Below are 21559 nucleotides of genomic sequence, written 5' to 3'. Positions count from 1 at the left end.
TCAGTGTCTTCTCTTCTTCTAGTCGGTCATGGAAGACACTCAGTCACACTGACTCAGGTTCTTCCTGTTAAAATACAGTCGTTTCTTCCCCCTGTCGCCCATTTCTTGCTCTGGATGGGAGTGGACTTAATAATGAAAAATATGATTAATACCTGCTTAACGGTTGTTGTTTTCAAAAGGTACTTTTAATTTGACAAACAAGACTCATCAGGACATATTGTAACTTATTGAATATGACTGTATTTCTTAAAGTATACTTATGATACTTCTGATCCAACAGGCAGCAAAGGAGATAGATTCTGGCGCTCTGGGCGCAGTGAAAACATTGGTTGCACAGTTAGAAACCTGAGTGGATGACCTTCATACTGGTGCACTGAGTTTACCAGAGACTATCTAAGGACATACTGTGTATAAGACATGGTGATGGAGATACTTTGCTGCCTAAATGACCAGCCATAATTATAGAAATGTATATCATTATGTTTTTATTTAGACAACTTAATACTGTTTCTACAAAAAGCTAATATGGATCAGTTGAGCTAGTTTCAATGAGATAGTTAATGAATTATAGATGTCTTAGTCATAATAGCTCTGACCAAACTGAACACATTTCTGGCATGTCGTTTCTGGCACATGTAGCTTAACTGCAATAAAAACTGTCCTGTTTAGTGTTTGTGACAGTTTTATCTCTTCCGTAACAAACATATGATGTCCACTGATTCATTGAATTTATTTCTCATTTGTCATCAACCTGTGTATTTCTTCCCTTTACCTTCAGCAGCAGCTCAGTGTGTTTACTGAGCTCAGCTGGCATTCAGGTGAAGTTTTCATTTTAATCAAAGGGCTTTTTGCCATGCTTTTGATGTGATTTAACTCCCTTCTGGGCATTTTACAGTAAGCAGCAGGAGGCTGAGGCACAGCCTGAGAGGGATTGCTTCTTCTTTTGTCATAAACACGGCAGCAGATCGCTTTCAAATACTTGGGGTTAGAAGTGTTGGTGAATTGAGGGGTTTTATTTAGCAATTTTCAAAATGCATGTGGCGCAATAAGTGGTAAGACAGCAGAGGTACTTGATCAGACGAACCCGATGCAAGCGGCAGCGTTTTAAAATGTTCTGCCTGTTGTACAAAAATGACATAAATATACGAAACAAGCATTAAAAAATGGTGATTTATTATTTTCTCCAGCTATGTGTCTTCCTCTGAATAGATCAAACCTGTAACTGCAAACAAACTAAACAACGTTTAGTTTTTGTCCTTTTGATTCTCTTTATTCACTTTCAGTTTATATTTTTGAATAACATGTCATATGAAATGATTTATAGTTTCTAGCTGTACGTAAAGTTATTCAATGCTATTGATCCATCAACGATTAAAAGTCTTGCAAAGTAATTACGGTTTGTAGGTGAGTGCTACCAGGGCCAGATTACGGCTTACGGAGCAGCATAAATAAATAAAAACTTGGAAATGTTTTTGTTTTTTTTACTTTTCAAACTCAGAAATTTTCTTGTTTTTCCTAGACTATTTCTGAGACTAATCTCAGAGTTTTTTTCTGGTAAACATTAGAAATATCTATAAGCAAATTTCTTATAATTTCACTTCATTATCGAAATCATCATTTGAAAACCGCCTGTTGTGTTTACTCACGTTATCGCTGATCTTAAAAATGATCTGATGATCTCAGTCATGTAAGTGCACAAAAAACAAAAACAATAGGATCCTGTAATAAAAAAAACAACAAGCAGGGATACTGTTAACCTAATTTCAGTAATTCAGTAAACAAAAACAGTGTTTTTCTTAAAATAAATAAATATAGAGTAACTTACCACTAGTAACTTTCCTTGTATTTAACACTCAAGTCACTCAGATCACATGTCAGCGCAAAGTATTAACAGGTTTTCAAAACCCTCAAAGTTTTTAGGGCTGAGCCAATTTCATGTGATGCACCTGAAAAATGACTGCAGCATGACTTTGAGATAAATAAATAAATACAAATAAAAACAGTTCATGATCTTCAAAGCCTGAGTGAGAAAGACAGGAAGAGGAAATTACATCTTTGTTTGAATTAGCTTAAGTTGGACACAGGGCTCTGTGAGCATGAAACAACCTTCAGTTGTGTTCTCTGTTCTGCAGGACCTTAAATGCAACGGACAAAGTTAGGCATTAAAAACGTCCCTGCAAGAGAAGCGCTGACTACAATTCATTTTAGAAAAATAATTCTACATTTCTTTTAGGTAAAATGTAAACATTTCCTAAACAGTATCAGGTCTATGTAGTCATGTAGCATCATGAAAGGTTAATCGCCTAAATATATCCTCAATACGGTCACAGGATACAGAATAATTCACTGCGTTGATAACATTGTTCCACTGTCAGGTTGTTTCCAGCAGAATGTTTGTATAACAGTATGACCTGCTGGTTCACGGCTGCCTTGCAGATGCCCTCCTGGAACCCTTTAATTCAACTTAATTCAGTTTATTTATAAAGCACCATTTAACAACAAGTGTCATCCCAAGGCAAGCAAGTCCAATTTACGTACAGTATTAAACAATCAAATCTGCCCAATCATGTACACAGATTCAAATTCAATTGCAAACAATTCAATCCAGATGAGCCACTAAAGCTTTCTATAAGCATATTAAGCTCTGCAGAAGAAGTAGAAAAAATGATTGCTTTGCGACTTTTTTTTTTTTTAAACGTTTTAAATGAGTTATTTTCTGCGACGCAGTGTCTCCAGCAGCAGAGCGGCTACGCTACATCCTGAGTGAAGACGACGACCTGCAGACACCAACGCTCTTCACAGAGATGGATACTTTGCAGCGAGAAGGTGACGACCTGGAGTGGAAGGAGTCGGCCAGGTGTGCGTCCACGCCCAAAACACACATCACACACACATATACACGCCCACATGTTTGCGTGACTGTCTTTGTGGGGACTTTCCATTGACTCCCATTCATTTCTACAGCCTAAACCTTACCCTTATGCTAACCCTAACCCTAACCAAAACTCAATTCACACCGTAGTCCTAAATCTAACCCCTGACCCAAAAACAGCGTTTCCCCTTGTGGGGAAAATAAAATAAAAAGGAAATGTCAATAAAATAAATAAAACTGTAAGTACAGGATAAAGACGCATGAGACACAGTGAACAGTCTAAGTTAGTTTTAAAAATCTTCACAGAACAAGCCTAGCTAATGTCTTGTCACACAAAGATGTGGCATAAAAGGAAACAAATCTGCTCAGCATTTCTTTTGAACAATGGAACAGTGACCAACATATTGATGATTCTAACTATGACTCTTGACAAAATGTAATGTCTGTTATTGGTTATTATAACTTGTTAACCACAAACAAAAATGCTGCTCTTGAAAAACATACCAATTTGTAAAGTACCTCTTTATGACACCAATTACATAAAAGGGTTTGATTTATATCACTAATCTGCACACAGCAACTGCATCTAACCATATTTTCAAATGTATTGATATTTATTTATACAAACAGTGGGGAAAAAAGGGAACATCATAAATTTTAATTTATCTTCACAATGATAAATCAAAATTTTTATCGTGATAAATGATAAACGATACGATAAATGCCCACCTGTGCAAGACCGCTTCGGCAGAGCAAAATATCCGAGAAGCTTGAAGAATGAACTGCGGTCACCCAAGCTGCCCTTTCAGTGGATCGATGCCTGCTGAGCAGAGGGAACCCAAACAGTGAGTTTTAACATTTTGTCCTTTGCTGATTCACTTTTTCTTTTGATACTTTTATATCTTCAGGTGGGTGAAGTTTGAGGAAAAGGTGGAGGAGGGAGGCGAGAGATGGAGTAAACCCCACGTGTCCACGCTGTCCCTGCACAGTCTTTTTGAGCTCAGGACTTGTCTCCAAACAGGGACGGTGCTGCTGGACCTGGACGGCTACTCATTGCCTCAGATAGTTGGTGAGACGTCTCCCTGAAAGATGGGACGAAATCCTCCAAAATATACATACATATCTATATCTATCCCTTGTGGTCTGTTATTGATGAATATCAATGTTTCATTGTTTGTTTGTTGTTTCGTAGCCAAACACATTAAAAATGTTCCTTTATAATATTTATTATGCGTACTTTGTGTGATTTATCTGAAAAGATTCTCAGTCTTGCCTAAAAGGAAGCATTTTCTGTCCTAACCAAATCGAGCTAACTCCAGTGGAGCTTGTCAGTAAACAGGTTACTTGCTAGTAGCTATAACAGTATTTTTTTTATTTAGTTATGTGCCATAAAATGGCACAAAATGGCTGTAAAAGTCATATGTCAAACAAATATTATCAAAAAGAGCCTTTGAAGTTAGAATAACAAAATGTTGCTAAGTTGTAAGATAAAAATAATCTATTTCAGCTCTTCCTACAGGGCCGGCCCAACGTCATTTGTGGGCTTAAGCAGAACTTGATTTGGGGCCTGCCCTCCAGCTGTCAGTACAGATTTTTTGAAATGTGGTAAAAGGGCGTGGAGCTTAAACTAATCAATTCCAGCAACTGCTTCCGGCAGCAGCAAATAAAAGAAGCTTTTCCTGAGAGGGTGGCCCAGACTCACTACCTCATTTGCCAACCAAGTGGTTTGGGCATAAATGGCAGCTGCAGACTTGCTGATAGTAGAGTACCTAATCCTAGTAATCAAGTTTTTAATGTTATCTTAAAAGTTTTTCTTTCTGTGACATCAGTTTGTCGTTGACCAGCCTTTCTTTTAATCCACCAAAACTCGTAATGACTTTTTAATTGAGTTCTTCTCTTTTCTGAGAGCTAGAAAAACTTTTTTTTATGAGAAATCACCTTTTTGTGGCGGTGAGCTTTGATGGAGTGTCACGTTTCACAAGCATTCTGTTTTTCTGAAGCAGCATTCAATCTCAAGGAGAGAAATCAGCCGACATGTTTTTCTGCTCGGAACATTGATTAATTCCTTCACCATCAAGACTTTGTATGTCTGAGTAAAAGCCATTTATCTCATGGGAACTGAACTCATGTGTCTGTGCAGATGACATAATTGAGAGACAGATAGAAGAGGGCATGTTATCACCTGAGCTCAGGGAGAAGATCAGCTTTGTGCTCTTGAGGAAACACCGACATCAGACCAAGAAGCCGATTCACCGCTCACTGGCCGACATGGGCAAGTCCGGCTCCTCTGCAAGTGAGTGTTTCTACTAGTACCAAAATCTGCAGTATGACTCAGCAAGGCCTGACTAAACCTTTACTTTACACAGGATAATGTTCTACCCCATATATGCTAAGATAATTAGGTTATCTTCACCAAAATTAGGCTTCTTATTAAAGCTAAGATAAGCTAGATAAGCTACTCAAGATGACTAAAATAAACAAAAATATATTTTAGTGTATTTGTTCTTATTATGATTAACAACACAAAATGTCTGGCCATAATGCCAGCTTTTGAGTGATTCCCCCCCCCCTAAGTAATGTGTTCGTTCAGCTCTGTCACCGACAGTAACTAGAGACGGTGTCTGCTCATCCTTAAAAGGTCTTGAATTCATTTACCTAAAATTAATGTCTTAAATTCATTTAAAAATGTAAATATACGAATCACGGGTCTTAAATTTTGTTGTGGCAGGGCTATCTAATCTCATATATTTTATGTAAGTATTTTTGTGTTGCCTTGTTGCTGAAAATGTGCTATATAAATAAAATTACCTTTACCTTTAATTAGCTTTACCTTTTATCAGGCAAAAGTTTGAGTCGTGCACAGGCATCTTCATCTAGAGTCACATTTTGTGGCTCAAGGCAGTTCAGACTACCGGTAACAAGCTGCTAAAAGTTTTATGCCAGCACCCAAATATTGCTAGCTTGTTACCAGCTAGAAAGCAAGTATTAGCAGGTTGCTACTGGTAACTTTAACTCCTTGAGTCACATAGCTGGCTATTTAGCTAGCTAGCTAGAGAGCGATATGCCACTGGGGAGCACAAAGCTGTTGCCAAGAGTCACAAAAAGACCCCAGAAGTTTCCATTTTGGTTCCCTTGCATTCTATTTGTCCATCTTAAATTGTGTTCGTAATGGTCTGAAAAAGGTCTATAAAAGTCTTAAACTTGATTTGGTGAAACCTGCAAAAACCCTGCAAGACGTTTTGTGCAGAAATTCACTCTGTACTGTATATGTTTATCGTGCTTGTTAAACGGGTCCGTGCTCTCCAGCAGCCAGCAGGGCTCATATCCTCCACAGGGGACACATTAATGTTTGATGAGTTAATTATCACTGTAACATTTCCCCATCTCATCAGGGCAAAGCACATGCTGCTCAGTAAATCAGACCACATCACCTTCAACTATTTATCTTCTGTTTGCCTCTGTGCCTGCTTCCCCGCCGCTGTCAGGTCGGAGCGTACCGCCCCGAGGTGGAATATGTCCGGGTCCAGGTCAGGGTCAAGGGCCGAACTTTAACCGATCCACAGAAGATCTACGAATTAAGCAGCAAGTTGCTAACTACGGACGCCTGCGTGAGTGCTGTTTTGCTACAATCAGTTTTTATTAGACTTTTTTTCCTAAGTCCTAAAACATGAAAACATTTTCAATTTCAGTTACAGCGCCTAGAGTCGGAGTGAAATACACCAAAAATACAAAATTTACAAGAAAATTCTTGTAAATTGGGAGTAAATAAAGGAACACAAATGCTTTTGTAAGGCCCTGTTTTCCCTAATTTCATTCGTTTTCATTCACAATCCACGCTTACCAGTGGACTATGAATTCATCTTTAAAACATTTCAGGAGTATGCCCTCAATGTTAATAAATGTGTACACATGTCATGCAGAGCAACATCTAAAGTACAGCAGACCTTTCTTTCCTCAGGAAGAGATCCAAAAGCAAAATGCTGCTGATGAAAAAGAACACGATGGCCAACCTCTCACTGAAAACATATACATTCTGTCAACTGATGGGACAAAAGGGAAACATTTTGAAATGTGTGCATCTTGTTACATCTTGCTTACAATTGTACAACACATAGTGCGTTCTCGGTGTTAAAATGTTTCCTTAATAGACTCTATTGCTGCAAACCTAGCAGTTTACTTAAGCACTATATAACACAATGGGAAACTTGATGTAGACTTGAGTTTTCAGTGAGTGTTTTTCCCTTCCAGGTCATGCTCAGAGCAGAAGTATGAACGACATTGCCGACACTCCCAGCACAGACCAGGTGGGCTCCAACTGTGACTTCACAGACCAACCGCTCATTGTGTTGAAATGCAATCACTAAATCCTGATATCTACCAAAAACATTTAGAGTTCATATTTCTTAATTGGTCTAATTTTTTGTTAGCTTACAAGCTATACTCAATTTGCTGCTCTGTATTACGGGAGAAATCACCCGTCTCTTGTCTCGGTTGCCTCATTGGCAATTCCTCTTTCATTCCAATTGTTGTAAAAAGCGGGATAGGAAGCGTGCAAACACACACGGAACCGATTCAATAATGCGATTTAAACCCAGAGACACATGCTGGGGCAGTTGCGGAGGCGTGCTGTTGTTGTGGGGATCAGGCTGCTGAGCTTTGAAATAGTCAGGTCATGATGAGGTGTCGCTCTCTGGGAGGGATGAAGTAGAAAAAAAAACACTGAATGAGGATTTGTTTCAGAGAGCACGATACGGGTTATGAGTGGTCTTTGTTAGCTCAGCCACAGGAGCAAGGATTCCTGCGACCAGTGTTACAGTCGTACAGTCGGTTACATGCAACAATGGACAAGTGGTTTTAAATTTTTTTTTGCTGTCACTGTGTGTTTGTGTGTCTGTGCTATACTGTCAGCGTCAATATCGAGCCGGAGCGGGGAGGACCATGGATCTCATTGTCCGGTCCGCGTGCCTAGAGCTCACATGTAGTCACAGATTGAGGCTGTGGATTATTGGCAAAAGCTTCCCGGTTACTCAGCGTCTTTGAACCTTTGCCCGATTTCCTGCCGCACCTTGACGCGCAGGCCAGGCAGGTCAGCCTGGACTGGCACGGCTCGTCCCGTCACAGCTGTGTCGGCCATTATTGTTTAACCTCATTCATTTGTTCTCAGGGGTCTTTTGGCTCAGAAAGCCACACAGGATGCTAGCTTGTCACTTCTAAATGTAGAGAAGCGACTGATAAAAAGTTGTTACTCTTGGGTTGTTATTTAGAGATCTGGTAACTGCAGCAGCATTAAAAACAACAGTCGATGACATTTTAAAGGAATTTTGTTTTTTGTTTAGTTCATATTTAGAAATCATAAAATCTAGAAGACATGATCTGCAGAGCTGACAAAAGTGTTCAGGTCCCTGGATGTTTCTCTGTAGCTGCGTTCCCATTGCAAAAAAAACCCCACCATTTTGAAATTGCGATGTTTCCATTAAATAAGAGACAAAATTAAAATCCCTCATGAATAAGTTTGTTCAGGCTATACATCATTAAAAAACATGCCACGCCATCATCCCCCAGTTATTTTCTGGCATCGGTTCTGTAAACCACCGTGAAGTGGAATAAGAACGACACTGCTTTCAAAAGGTTTTACTAATAACACATTGAAAAGTGTGGCATACATTGTTAGTTTGGATAAATCTATTTTGACTACTTGTAACAAATAAACTCTATTTATTTAAGTGGGGCAGAGTACAAATGTGTGCCACTCATTTGATCTTTTAAAAATATATACATGCATCACTTTTTTTTCTCGGCAAGTCTGGTTGGTTCATATTGTAAAATCCCGATACAAAGTGAGAAATGACTGTAAAGTGAGGAATGCCAAGGTGTGTGTAAGCCTGTCGCAATAAGCAGTTAATCGGTTAATCACACAATGAATCAAAATGAGCTCAATAATTTACATTTGGATGATTCATATTTTTGGTTTTCTTCTCCCATTTTGTTTATTGCTTTTGGTTGACGTCTTTTATTTTGGATATTTAAAATATCATCCAGTTCCAATTTTAAGCGTTCTTTACACAGTTACAGTTTATTGATCTTTGAGAGCGTGAACTTGCATCATTATGCCCTTATCAATATACACTTGAAAATGTTCTCAAAACAACAACATGATCGTTTATCGCAACAATTGTTGGAGCATTTTACCGTCTAGAAAATGCTGCTATTGCCACTGGCCTGGGTGTGTGAATACGTTTGGAAGGCACTGTTAGCAATGGCTATAATGCAGATTTAGTCATAAATATACGGCCAGATATATGTTAACTTTAGAAACATTGCTGCCACCTGACAGTTATATCTCAACATACTCCTACTTTTTCCTTCCTTTTTTGCCGCAGCTAAAAAACAAATTCATGAAGAAAATCCCCAGAGACGCCGAGGCATCCAACGTGTTAGTGGGCGAAGTGGACTTCCTGAACAAACCCTTCGTCGCCTTCGTCCGTCTGGCTCAGGCCACGACGCTCGGAGGGCTGACAGAAGTGCCAGTTCCCACCAGGTGAGACAGGTGTCCTCCTCTGCAGCGGACATCTGACCTGCCAGCACATCCCTTACATGTGTTTTCCTGTCTGCAGATTCCTGTTTGTTCTGTTGGGTCCCCAAGGAAAGGCCAAGTCTTATAATGAGATCGGCAGGGCTATAGCGACCCTAATGGTGGATGATGTAAGTGTCTGTCACTGTGTGAAAAAATGCCTCTGTGGCATCCCGTCTTTGTTAGGCGGAGCAGTGCTGACAGTGACATTGTTTGAGAAGATCTGCTGTTATTTTCAGAAAAGACAGTGAGCTGCTGTTGAAAGCTGTACGTGCAGTATGTCCCTTTTCCTGATTGGTTGGCAACAATTAGATGGTTTGACCAGAAGCCTCACTATGAGGCTTGCTAAAGTGATAATCTTGTTGTCTTTAAATATTGAGGTTTTGCTTTGGTATTATTTCCATAAAATGTATCATTAATCTTAAACCCATTTCATATTTCAAAACTGCATGTAACTTCTATGAAAAATATATTTTTTACATATTTGTTAAAACTATCACCATGTTGTGTCAGTATAATATGAGACATATAACCTGTGAAAAGACGGATGTCCTCCACCTCCTCTCTGAGCTGTTACTGCCGTTTGAAGAACAGCACTGCTCTCAACCAAAAACAACCAATCAGAGCCAGGAGGCGGGGCTTACTGCTGCCCGTCATGCTCATGTACTTGCTACTAAATGTGACAATGGTGGAGAAACAACTTACTGTTACAAGAAAACCTTTTATCCGCTGTCATCAGTGGCCATGCTAACTAGACTGAGCATGCACAACAGGCTCTGCAAACTGTATCGTAACAGAGAGCAAGGGGGATGAGCAGCGCCGCATGGAAGGTGATTGACAGCGCTAAGACCCGCGTCCTGGCTCTGATTGGTTGTTTTTGGTTGGGAGTGATGCATTTCTTCAGATGGCAGTAACAGGTCAGAGAGGAGGTGGAGGAGATCCACCTAGCTACAACTGGTTGTTTCTAGTTAGCACTGGGAGAAGACAGAGGAGCTGGAGTTTTGTTTTTTCACAGATTGGCTGTCTTATACATTCAATACATGGTGACAGATTTAACAAATATGAAAGAAAAAAATATTTAAAAACTGCGTACTGAAGCTGTAACAGCAGATTGCAAGATGAAAACCGACTGGGTTTTTCAGGTTTGGGAACATATTTTATGTAAGGAAACTCATTTCATGAGGAGGAAATTGGGGTGTTGGTAATTAGACCGCATTTATTAATGCAAACACATTGAAACTTGAGAATAATAATATGATTACTGTAAAACATCACAGGGATTTTGTCCCTGGCTTCTGCTCTTAACTTACACAGCAGATTGTTCTGCAACTTTCAGATGAATCTTTGCTGTTTAATCGGTTTTGCAGACAAAAATGTATCAGACTGTATTTTTTTAATAACTTGCATCCACATCGGTAAGATTTGAGGGTTAATATTTTATTGTCATAATTTTAACATAAACTGGGTTCAAGCAGCCTATAAGTTTCATAAAACTTTTACTGTGACTATTTTGGTTTGGTTTGAACATCTTACAAACAAAGTGAATGCGTAAACCCTTCTCCTTTCCTCTCTCCTCCCCATCAAGCTTTTCAGTGATGTTGCCTACAAAGCCAGAGATCGGGAGGACCTGATAGCCGGCATCGATGAGTTTCTGGATGAAGTGATTGTGCTTCCACCTGGAGAATGGGATCCCAAAATCCGCATTGAGCCTCCAAAGAAAGTCCCCACAGCTGACAAAAGGTTTGTGTTTTTCTAAGCTCAAGGAGCCGTGCTAAAATGCGTCTACAACCACTCACAATGTCAACCAAAGCCGCTTTGTCGTCCATGATACAGACTTAGTGGCAAAATAGATTGTGCCGCGCATGAAAGCAGGAGATAAGAGCTTAATGATGGGTGTAATCACACCCTCCTGTCTGCAGCAATCAAAGTTTGCCATCACTATAAAGATCCTTTCGACTCAGATGTAATTTGTGGGGTTTTTTTCTGCAGAAAGTCTGTGTTTTCCTTGAACGAGCTGGGCCAGATGAACGGCACGGCTGGAAAAGGGGGCGGCCTCTCTGAGGACGAGGAGATGCCGGTGCAGCATGAACTGGGAGAGGAGCTGGCCTTCACTGGTCGGTAGGTGGTTGGACACAAACAGTCACTATCTGGCACATGGCAAGAAAATCAGAATTGTAATTGTTGTCGCACAAATGATTTTGGTACAAATTCAAACCGGATAGAGGGGTTGGTTTTGTCTTCAGCTGCCGCTATCAAGCTGCAGTGTGGCACTGCAGAAAATGGTGGCCATTTTGGTGATCGTCCTGTAACCTGCGGGCTGAATCACATGAATCTTAAACAGGGTTTATTGTGTTGTTTTGCTCATGTTTACATAGATATCAGGAAACATATCTATGTAAACAAAGTTATGTTATTTTATCTATGATTACATAGATATCATAACATGGATGTTATCTACGCAAATTTCTGTGATTTTCAGGTGAATTCACAGAAAAATGTTCTACTCTGCACTTTAGTGTACAGTATCCTAACCATCGAGTGCGTCGCTGTTTTAGTTTCTGCGGTGGCCTGTACCTGGACATAAAGCGGAAACTTCCGTTCCTGCCCAGCGATTTCTATGAGGGATTCCACATCCAGTCCATCTCCGCTGTGCTCTTCATCTATCTGGGCTGCATCACTAATGCCATCACCTTTGGTGGTCTCCTCGGAGACGCCACAGACAACTACCAGGTAACAAACAATCACACTCAATGGAAACAACTTTTGTATTTATTTATTGATAATTCATTTATGAGCTGAAAACCTTTTATGCATAGAAATGAAATTTCTCATAACTTATTATATGCATATTTTACTTTTCATACATTATGGAACATTTCATGTCAATGTGTCCAATTCAATTCAAAATGACTAATCTCCATGTGGCTGGCAAAGAGCAATCCGATCTGTAACCTCAGGACAACCCTTCAGGGCTTATTCAGCTTCCTGTGAATTTTAGTCTTAGAGTTATTTTGGTCCCTCAGCAGGTTGCTGTCACAAAAGGACATTAAAAACATATTACTATCAACATCACAGCACTCTTACATGCTTGTAGCATCCTACTATTTCTCATGCCTATTATAAAGTGCATTATACCTGTAGATATTATAAGTAGTGACAATAAAAAAGTGCTGATCAGAAATCATTACTTATTCTGTTACATTTTTGACTGTAAAAAATGCTAAGTTTAGCTTGAATGCTAACAAATATGCTCATTTTTGCAATTTAATTCAATACATTTTTGTGGCTGGCCTGTTAATTTGCCAGTTTTGGCTCCCAGGGCAAAGATTTTGCTTAAGCTGCTAACTGTCGCATTTTCCTTTTCAGCATTTGCTTCGACTCTTTTCATTTACCTCCTTCCATCCTCTTTCAATCTCTCTCTCCATTTCCTCCACCAGGGTGTGATGGAGAGTTTCCTGGGCACTGCCTTGGCTGGATCTGTCTTCTGCCTCTTCGGCGGTCAGCCCCTCATCATCCTCAGTTCCACAGGACCCATTCTGATCTTTGAAAAGCTCCTGTTTGACTTCAGCAAGTGAGCTGTTTTTTTTATAGACTATTTCGATCCATCAGAAAAACTAAATGCTGTGTCAGCGGTACTGCTGTTGGCTTTGGACGCCCCCTATTAAGCCTCACTTTTCTATGGCTTTAATCTACTTTGAAACAGACAAATAACTGTACTTTTGATGACATAAAGAAGTGCACCAATTCGTACCTGTCTATTCATTTGGACTTCTTTTCCTCCTTGGACCTCTCCCGTCCAAAGGAACAACGGCATAGACTACATGGAGCTGCGGCTGTGGATCGGCATCCACTCGTGCCTGCAGTGTTTCATCCTGGTGGCGTCAGACGCCAGTTACATCATCAAGTACATGACCCGCTTCACCGAGGAGGGCTTCTCCAGCCTCATCTCCTTCATCTTCATCTCGGACGCCATCAAGAAGATGGTGGGCTCTTTCAAGTACTACCCCATCAACACCGACTTCAAACCAGACTATGTCACCACTTACAAGTGCGAGTGCCTGGCCCCAGACCCGAGTGAGTTCACCCCTTGGCCCAGGGAAATCAGCGGGGAGGGTTATTTAGGACATTCTTTGGGATGGCAGGGGTTTGTGAAATAAAAATGGAAAATAACTGACATGAAATGCGGTGAGGTGGTGAGTCTGACGCAGAGGACCCAGGTTGTAGTGAATAAAGATGATTTAATGATGAAAAGGAATTTCAAAATCCACGCAACACAGATAAGAAGACACTACAAGCTCAGAGTTGGTAGCAACTGGTATAACTGGTATAACTGGAGGATAGACTTGACAGCTTGACTAGACAGAAACGACAAGGACCCGACAGTGGTAGTTGTTATTGTGTCTTGTCTCTATGCTGTAACTGCGAAGTAATTTCCCTGCTGGGATGAATAAAGTACTTCTATTCTATCCTATTCTATTCAAAGACACAGAGACACAGGTGGGTATAAAAACACAGAGGGTAATCAGGAAACGAGACACACCTGGGAACAATCAAGGGGTAGACAGGACAACACAGAGACTCAATAGACACAGAAACCTAAAATAAACACACAGAAAAACTCAAATGCCCACAATAACTTCCCTTCTTATTTTCCAAAATAAAAAGGGAAGTTATTTTGCATCTGGAAAGTAGTCGTTCACTTTTTCCATGTTTTATAATTTTACGGCATTACTCCAAAGTTTTTCAAACTAGAAAACTAAGAAATCATATCAGTATTCACAGCATTTGCTTATTACATTGTTGACTCAACCTTGGTAGTAATTCCAGCCTCAAGTCTTTTGCAATCCGATGCCACCAGCTCACCTCACGTATCTTTAGGCAGTTTGGTCCATTCTTCCCTGCAGCTCTCTGCAGTCGGGTGGGGCTCAGAACTCATTGATAACTGCAGTTCTAGTTTGACACTGTGTTGGTACCGGGGATAGCGCCGCAGACAAGCAGCTGTTGTGACAAACAGTGCCTGGTCAGTTTGGTCTGCCATTAAGGTGTAATGTTAAATGGGCAGTGTCATGTAAAATCAACTTTACATTGTGATATAATGTAATACCCTCACCAAAAACATACTTGGAGTGTCGCTTTGATTCTTTCATGCATGTTTGAGAAGTTCTTTAATGTCCTGTGGCGACCATTCAGCTGTGCAAAAACAGAGATTTTGAAATTAATCTCTGAAATTTTCTGCAAAAACTTGGAAATTTTAGAGATAAATCTAAAAAATTTTTTACTTTTTTCTTGCAAATTTGTGACTTTTGGACCAAAAAAATGTCCTCGTTTTTTTCTAGAAAATGTCTTAGATTAATCTCACTTTTTTTTCAGAAACGTACTCATTTTGTTTCCCTGTCTACAAAAGCCCTAATACACCATTGTACAAAAGCTTTAAGATGTTCTACATCTAAACCCGTTTTTTCAAGGTTTCTACAACCTTCTCTTTCTGGGTGAATCACTACGTTTTGCTTCCCAAAACTAGACAGATGGAGGGATCGATAATTATTATTTTTTTAAAAGCTACCTCTTGCAACGTTCATGTCCATTAATTTGTTTTTGAAAATCGCCGAGATTAGCAGTAGTTTAAGTGGACATTGATTTTTGTAACTGATTTGTCTCTTGTTTGCTTTCACCACGCACCAACAATTTGGCTGCCGCCTTTTGCAAGTGAGTACCGTTTTGTTTGTCCGCATGTGTCTGCAAGTGCTCACAGCGATGTCCAGCAGTTGAATTCTCATCATGTTTTGCATTTCTTTTTGCTTCCCTTTTGTTTTCCTCCTCACCCACTCTTATTTTCTGTCTTATTACCCCGTGTGTTTCTGTGTGTGTGTGTGTGTGTCTCTCTCCACCATTCACTAACAGTGGCTGCAATCATCTTCAATGGTTTAGTTCCAATGCCAGATAACAGCTCTAGTATCTCTGGGGTAAGTGCTTGTTTTCTTTTTTTTTTTTTTTTTACTAAATTTTGGTTGTTTGTGTAGTAAGCTTGATGTATCCAGAATCTGCAACTTTTTTTAGCCACAAAACAAATCAAAAATAGTTGGAAAAGAGCTAAAGAGTTTGTGTACAGCTAACCCCCGTTTAATGTCTTTGACAGAGAAGTTGCTTTGCTTTCCTCTTTTTCACCTTTGTTTGTTTCTTACCATTGGTCCTGCCACCATCTAACTCTTCTCCGCGGTTTCTAACTTCAAAACCCCGTTCTGACAATGTTTACTCTGTCCGAGTCTTTGCCGAAACGCTTCACTTTTCGCCCTCTCCTGTTTGCCCAACACTGCCGCCCGCCATCCCAGTTGAATGTGACAGCTCTGGACTGGAGTCAGCTGAGCAAGAAGGAGTGTCTGAAGTACGGAGGCTCTTTGATCGGAAAGTCGTGCAAGTACGTTCCTGATCTGGCGCTCATGTCCTTCATCCTCTTCTTTGGCACCTACTCCATGACGGTCTCTCTGAAAAAGTTCAAGTTCAGCCGCTACTTCCCCACCAAGGTAGCTCAGTTGTTCGGAAAACAGTTTGCAAGCGAGCCTTTTCAGTTGCTTTCAGTTCTGCGAATAACAATGGATTTGTTTTTATTGTCCTACCAGCTGAGAAAACTCATCAGTGACTTCTCCATCTTCATGTCCATCATGACGTTTGTCGGGCTTGACATGTTGGTGGGACTCAAAACTCCTAAGCTAATAGTCCCAACTGAATTTAAGGTAAACACATTCCTTTTAGTTAAAGATGCAGTGTGTTACTTTTACAAAAATGTGTTTTGAGCATATATTATTAAAACTGTCACCATGTCGACAGATGAGACAGATAATCTGTGAAAAGATTGATCTCATCCCTTTGCTACTACTGCTGTTTGAAGAAATACGCCGCTTCCAACCAAAAACAACCAATCAGAGCCAGGAGGAGGGTCTTAGTGCTGTCAATCAACCTCATGTTTATGCTGCTAAATGTGCTAATGGTGGAGAAACAACTCACAGTTCCATGAAAAAAGTTAATCATTGGCGGCCATGCTAACTAGACATACGCAATGTTGACTGACAGCGCTAAGGCCGTCTGTGTCAATGACACTCTGCTGGATTTCACGTTTAAACTACAGTACTAATACTTGTTCCACTGGCAGAATTTTACTGAAAAAATACATTTGTCCCATGTTATCAGTGAAATAATCTGCCAACTAAAACTTTTTTATTCAAGGTTTTAGGAATTGCGTGTTGTGACCTGGGTCGCATTCGAAAAGAATTCGACCTGTGCTGTTCAGACTGCCATGAATAGATCAGATGCAGGTCGCATTACGTCAAAACAGTCAGAATTGGGTCACTTCAGGCTGCAGTGTGAACGCAGCCTTATTGACTTAAAACAAGCTCCTATGCGAGGCTTGGTATGACAGGATTGCTGTAAAGTCAGCGACTCAACAATGCAGGTCATCATCAATTGACGCTATAATTCTCATCCATGTGGAGTGAATGCTGCAAGTTCATGCAATCTGCTGGGTTTTCTTTGGTAGAAACTATTTAAACCAACTTGGAAGGAAACATGAGTGTATTGCAACATATGTATGATTAGACCGAACTGACCTTTTGCCTTGAGATAGATCAATCAATCAATCAATCAATCAATCAATCAATCAATCAATCAATCAAATTTTATTTGTATAGCACATTTCAGCAGCAAGGCATTTCAAAGTGCTTTACATCATTACAAACACAGAAACACAATGCAATATAGAATCAACAATCAAAACACGACATTAAGTCAAGTTCCATCAATAAATTTGTAATTGATTACATTTTAAATACAATCCTAAACAGGTGGGTTTTTAGTCGAGATTTAAAAGAAGTCAGTGTTTCAGCTGTTTTACAGTTTTCTGGAAGTTTGTTCCAAATTTGTGGTGCATAGATGCTGAAAGCTGCTTCTCCTCGTTTGGTTCTGGTTCTGGGGATGCAGAGCAGAACCAGACCCAGACCAAGACCTGAGAGATCTGGAAGGTTGATACAACAACAGCAGATCTTTAATGTATTGTGGTGCTAAGCCGTTCAGTGATTTGTAAACTAACAACAGTATTTTAAAGTCTATTCTTTGAGCTACAGGGAGCCAGTGGAGGGACTTTAGAACTGGTGTTATGTGCTCTATCTTCCTGGTTTTAGTGAGAACGCGAGCAGCAGCATTCTGGATCAGCTGCAGAGATGACATGTTTTGAATTGGCGCTACACGGATAAATGGAATTGAACGAATCTGTTGTACTTGTTTACACAGTTGCCTCTCCCATGACGATGAATGCAGCCGTTTTTGTTCTAATCAAGCTTCCTGTCCTGTGTGGCAGCCAACACGGCCGGACCGTGGCTGGCTGGTGATGCCTTTTGGAAAGAACCCCTGGTGGATCTACCTGGCCAGCTTCGTTCCAGCCTTACTCGTGACGATCCTCATCTTCATGGACCAGCAGATCAGCGCCGTCATCGTCAACCGCAAGGAGAACAAGCTTAAGGTACTCTCTCATTCATTCTCTCCCGTTATATCAATGGGTTCCGACTTAAATCCAAATTTGGCTGCAATCTGTTCGGTTTCCATGGCAGAAAGGTGGTGGCTACCACCTGGACCTGTTCTGGGTAGGGGTTCTTATGGCTGCTTGCTCGTTCTTGGGGCTGCCCTGGTACGTGGCTGCCACGGTCATCTCCATCGCCCACATCGATTCCCTGAAGATGGAGAGTGAATCCAGCGCTCCAGGAGAGCAGCCGCAGTTCCTGGGAGTCAGGTTGGTCAAATAATTACAAGCAGATAAAGTCACTAGCTGCGTTTCCATAACAGATGTGAGCAAATTTTTGTTTAACTTCCGCCAATGTCGAAAAACAACAACAATTTTGCAATTATTTTGTTTCCATTAAATAAGGACTTAAAGTCACACGTGAATAAGCTTGTTCACGTGATGTCATTAAAAATTATGGCGGTGACAGAAGTAAACACTTACATGAGAGATAAACTATGAACTTCCTACCACTTCCTGTTGTTTTCTTTGTCGTTTTTGTCAGTAGTAACACACGGATCAACAGTAGGAAAGTGTTTCACCTCATCCTAGCACAAAAAGATTTGATCAAAAATATGTTTTTTTAATTGTCATGTTTGTTTTCATAATTTCAATTTGTGCAACTTTACGGTTAATGGAAACACAGCTAATGTAATGTTCAGGCTGCCACTTTAAATAACAGAATGATACACTGTATGCAGCTATGGAGAAAACCTTTGTGAAAGAAATGTCTTCTGTCAAACCTACAGAGAGCAGAGAGTAACGGGCCTCTTGGTGTTTGTTCTCACCGGAGTGTCCATCTTTCTCGCCCCAATTCTGAAGGTAGGAAGTACTCTAAACTTCATCAGTAACACATTTTTTATTGAGTACTTTGCAAAAGTATTCAGATGTGTAATCTAGAAATTGCTTTCCACAGATGCTCACCATCCAAAGTGATTATTTTTTCAAAGTAACAAGGGAAAAAAATGTTTTAAAACAATAGCTTTTGCTTTAAATGTGGAAATTTAGAATCTCTTCAGCTTCTCCACCCGCCCACACATGGTTAAGTTCTTGAAGTAATGAGATCTACAAGCTCAAACTTAAAGCCGTGTTGCTAGTGAAGTGGTACTTAAACATCGCATGCAAGTTTTCTGACTGAACATTTGCTTTCCTATGAGTTTCTTTATGCTTATGAGGCTAGCATATTGCATAAGTGAGATTCTGTAACAGAATAACATATCATTTCCTGTGTGTTGTTGCTTTAGTTCATCCCCATGCCTGTGCTGTACGGCGTCTTCCTCTACATGGGTGTAGCTTCTCTCAGTGGGATCCAGGTAGACCATCTGTTTGCTCTCATTTATCTTTATAATATTTTTTTTTTTCTTTTTGTCTGGCCATCTTGCTCATTGTTGAGCTGACAGCAGATGGGAAGTCACTTATTAAAAGTTGACAGACCAACAAAGCTGTGAGCAGACTGATACCATCAACTCTGACGGAGAAGTTCTGAGGACAAATCCGTTGAGGATTTATGACGAGCTCAACATGTTCAAACTTTACAGGATGGAGAAAAGAGTTCCAATTCCGTTTTTCTCAGCTTCAGTAAACCAGACAGAAAATAAATAGCTTTTTTTTTATTATTATTATTATTCTAATGGATTTGCATATAATTCTGTTGGGACACTCTGATGTCGTTGCTTTTTCTCAGTTCTGGGACCGGATCAAGTTGTACCTGATGCCGTCCAAACACCAGCCGGACTTCACCTATCTCCGTCACGTTCCTCTGAGGAGGGTTCATCTCTTCACACTTATCCAGATCATATGCCTGGCCGTGCTTTGGGTCCTCAAATCCACATTCTTAGCCATCATCTTTCCAGTCATGGTATGTTCATATCATTTCCTATTGCACTGCACTGCAAAAACTCAACATTTTACCAAGTATTTATGGTCTAGTTTCTAGTGCAAATATTGAAATAAGATAAACTAACTTACAGGTAACTATTCGCAAATATATAGGAGCTTGTTTTAAGGCAATAATTCCTTAATATTGTTTAAAAAGTATCAGTTCCATTGGCAGATTATTTCACTAATAGAAAAAAGGTATTTTTATAAATGAAATAATCTGCCAGTGGAACTAGTACTGGTACTGCGATTTAAAAGCAATGCTACAGGAAATATCAGAAAAGGACTGGATAATGCCAGCAAGTGGAATAATATAACTAATATAATATAAATCAACAGGGAATAAGAACTGAGTCTTGTGGAACCCCACAAGTTTCACTTATAACATGGCAAAATGTCTTGTTATAATTTAAATATATTTAAAATGAATATTTAGGAATTATTGACTTAAAACAAACCTAACAAATTTCATGATGAAAAGTTACTTATAAGCCAGCTTTCTGTTATTTCATGGGTACTAAGATATTTACACTAGAAACTAGACCAGAAACACTTAGTAAGATTTTGTGTTTTTGCAGTATTGCTTTCCACTGTCCCCACCTGCTTGCTCAGCTTGAGTTACTGCTTTAAAGCTAACTACCACAGCTAGAAAGAGATTTGATCAACTTTATGCTTGTAATGCAACAACAACAAAAAGAAAAAGTCAATAAAATCAAAATATTTTTTCAAAGCAGTGCGTCAAAATAGAATGTTTCTCTTCAAACATTGCAAATAATGCATTCAACAGACAAACAGCCTTGATTTTGTGGAGACAGAAGAAGTTAAATGAAAAGTCCACGAGCCAACTTTTATTTGACAGTGGTTCATATTAATGGATAAGATATGAAAGATGTTTATGATGAGGCTGAAAAAGACTAAATGTTTACTGGGATTACACAGTGAATACTTAAAGCATAACCTGTATGTGAGCTGTATTTAAACAGAGACATGTTCTCTGCGTGTCAAACGCCAGATCCTGGGTTTGATGGTGATCCGGAAGGTGCTGGACATGATGTTCTCCCAGCATGACCTCGCCTGGCTGGACGACCTGTTGCCTGAGAAAGAGAAGAAGAAGAAGGAAGACGACAAGAAGAAGAGGAAGGAGAAGGAAAAGAAGAAGCCGAAAGCAGACGACAGCGAGGAGGAGGTGAGAAACTCAAACCTCTGCTGCCCCCTGCAGGAATTCCAGGGGTATGACATTAATGACCTTTCTGTACTGCGTGGCGCTCACAGGAGAAGTACCACGGCTACTCCAACCACTCGCCCAGCTCCGAGTCGGACCTGGATCGCAGGTACTGTGTTCTAAAGCTGCACATCCCCTACAGAGACCTGGTCTACCCCGACGTAGCGCAGTCTCAGTGGGGAGCGTACTGCCAGCGCGCCGCAGCACGTAGTGTATTTTAACACACACCCGCATGTCGTCCCAAACAGGAAATCTGCACAATATAAAGGGTCGGTTCACAAAAATGACAATTAAAAAAATGTTCTCCCGCAGACTTTATTTCTTTGTGGTACACAACGGAAAGTCTTCACTCTTTTATTTGAGCTCATTCCCTCCTGTTCCTGCTCCCGCAGCATTTCAGAATAAATATTCTGGCTTGCTGTGGAAAAAGTCTCTGTATTCAAATACTCTGAATTTAAATTTCCCTGTTTA

At 40.1% G+C, this 21559-nt stretch overlaps 1 protein-coding gene across 1 annotated transcript in view; it reads left to right on the top strand.

The window, feature by feature from the left end:
• The window catches only part of slc4a5a (solute carrier family 4 member 5a), a 36823-nt gene that overhangs the window by 9908 nt on the left and 5356 nt on the right, over positions 1–21559 (top strand). Inside the window, exons 4-25 of the mRNA XM_032579242.1 lie at positions 2728–2857; positions 3781–3941; positions 5013–5165; positions 6358–6480; positions 7121–7176; positions 9253–9410; positions 9487–9574; positions 11029–11183; positions 11433–11561; positions 11999–12173; positions 12881–13014; positions 13246–13517; positions 15372–15406; positions 15773–15964; positions 16061–16174; positions 17791–17952; positions 18041–18219; positions 18738–18810; positions 19233–19301; positions 19673–19846; positions 20879–21052; positions 21139–21197. Of these exons, the coding sequence (XP_032435133.1) occupies positions 2728–2857; positions 3781–3941; positions 5013–5165; positions 6358–6480; positions 7121–7176; positions 9253–9410; positions 9487–9574; positions 11029–11183; positions 11433–11561; positions 11999–12173; positions 12881–13014; positions 13246–13517; positions 15372–15406; positions 15773–15964; positions 16061–16174; positions 17791–17952; positions 18041–18219; positions 18738–18810; positions 19233–19301; positions 19673–19846; positions 20879–21052; positions 21139–21197 (2965 nt within the window). The remainder of the gene's footprint in view (positions 1–2727; positions 2858–3780; positions 3942–5012; positions 5166–6357; positions 6481–7120; positions 7177–9252; positions 9411–9486; positions 9575–11028; positions 11184–11432; positions 11562–11998; positions 12174–12880; positions 13015–13245; positions 13518–15371; positions 15407–15772; positions 15965–16060; positions 16175–17790; positions 17953–18040; positions 18220–18737; positions 18811–19232; positions 19302–19672; positions 19847–20878; positions 21053–21138; positions 21198–21559) is intronic.

The sequence above is a fragment of the Xiphophorus hellerii genome, chromosome 12 (assembly GCF_003331165.1).
Source record: "Xiphophorus hellerii strain 12219 chromosome 12, Xiphophorus_hellerii-4.1, whole genome shotgun sequence".
Taxonomy (NCBI): Eukaryota; Metazoa; Chordata; class Actinopteri; order Cyprinodontiformes; family Poeciliidae; genus Xiphophorus; species Xiphophorus hellerii.
This window is presented reverse-complemented; position numbering and strand designations above follow the sequence as displayed.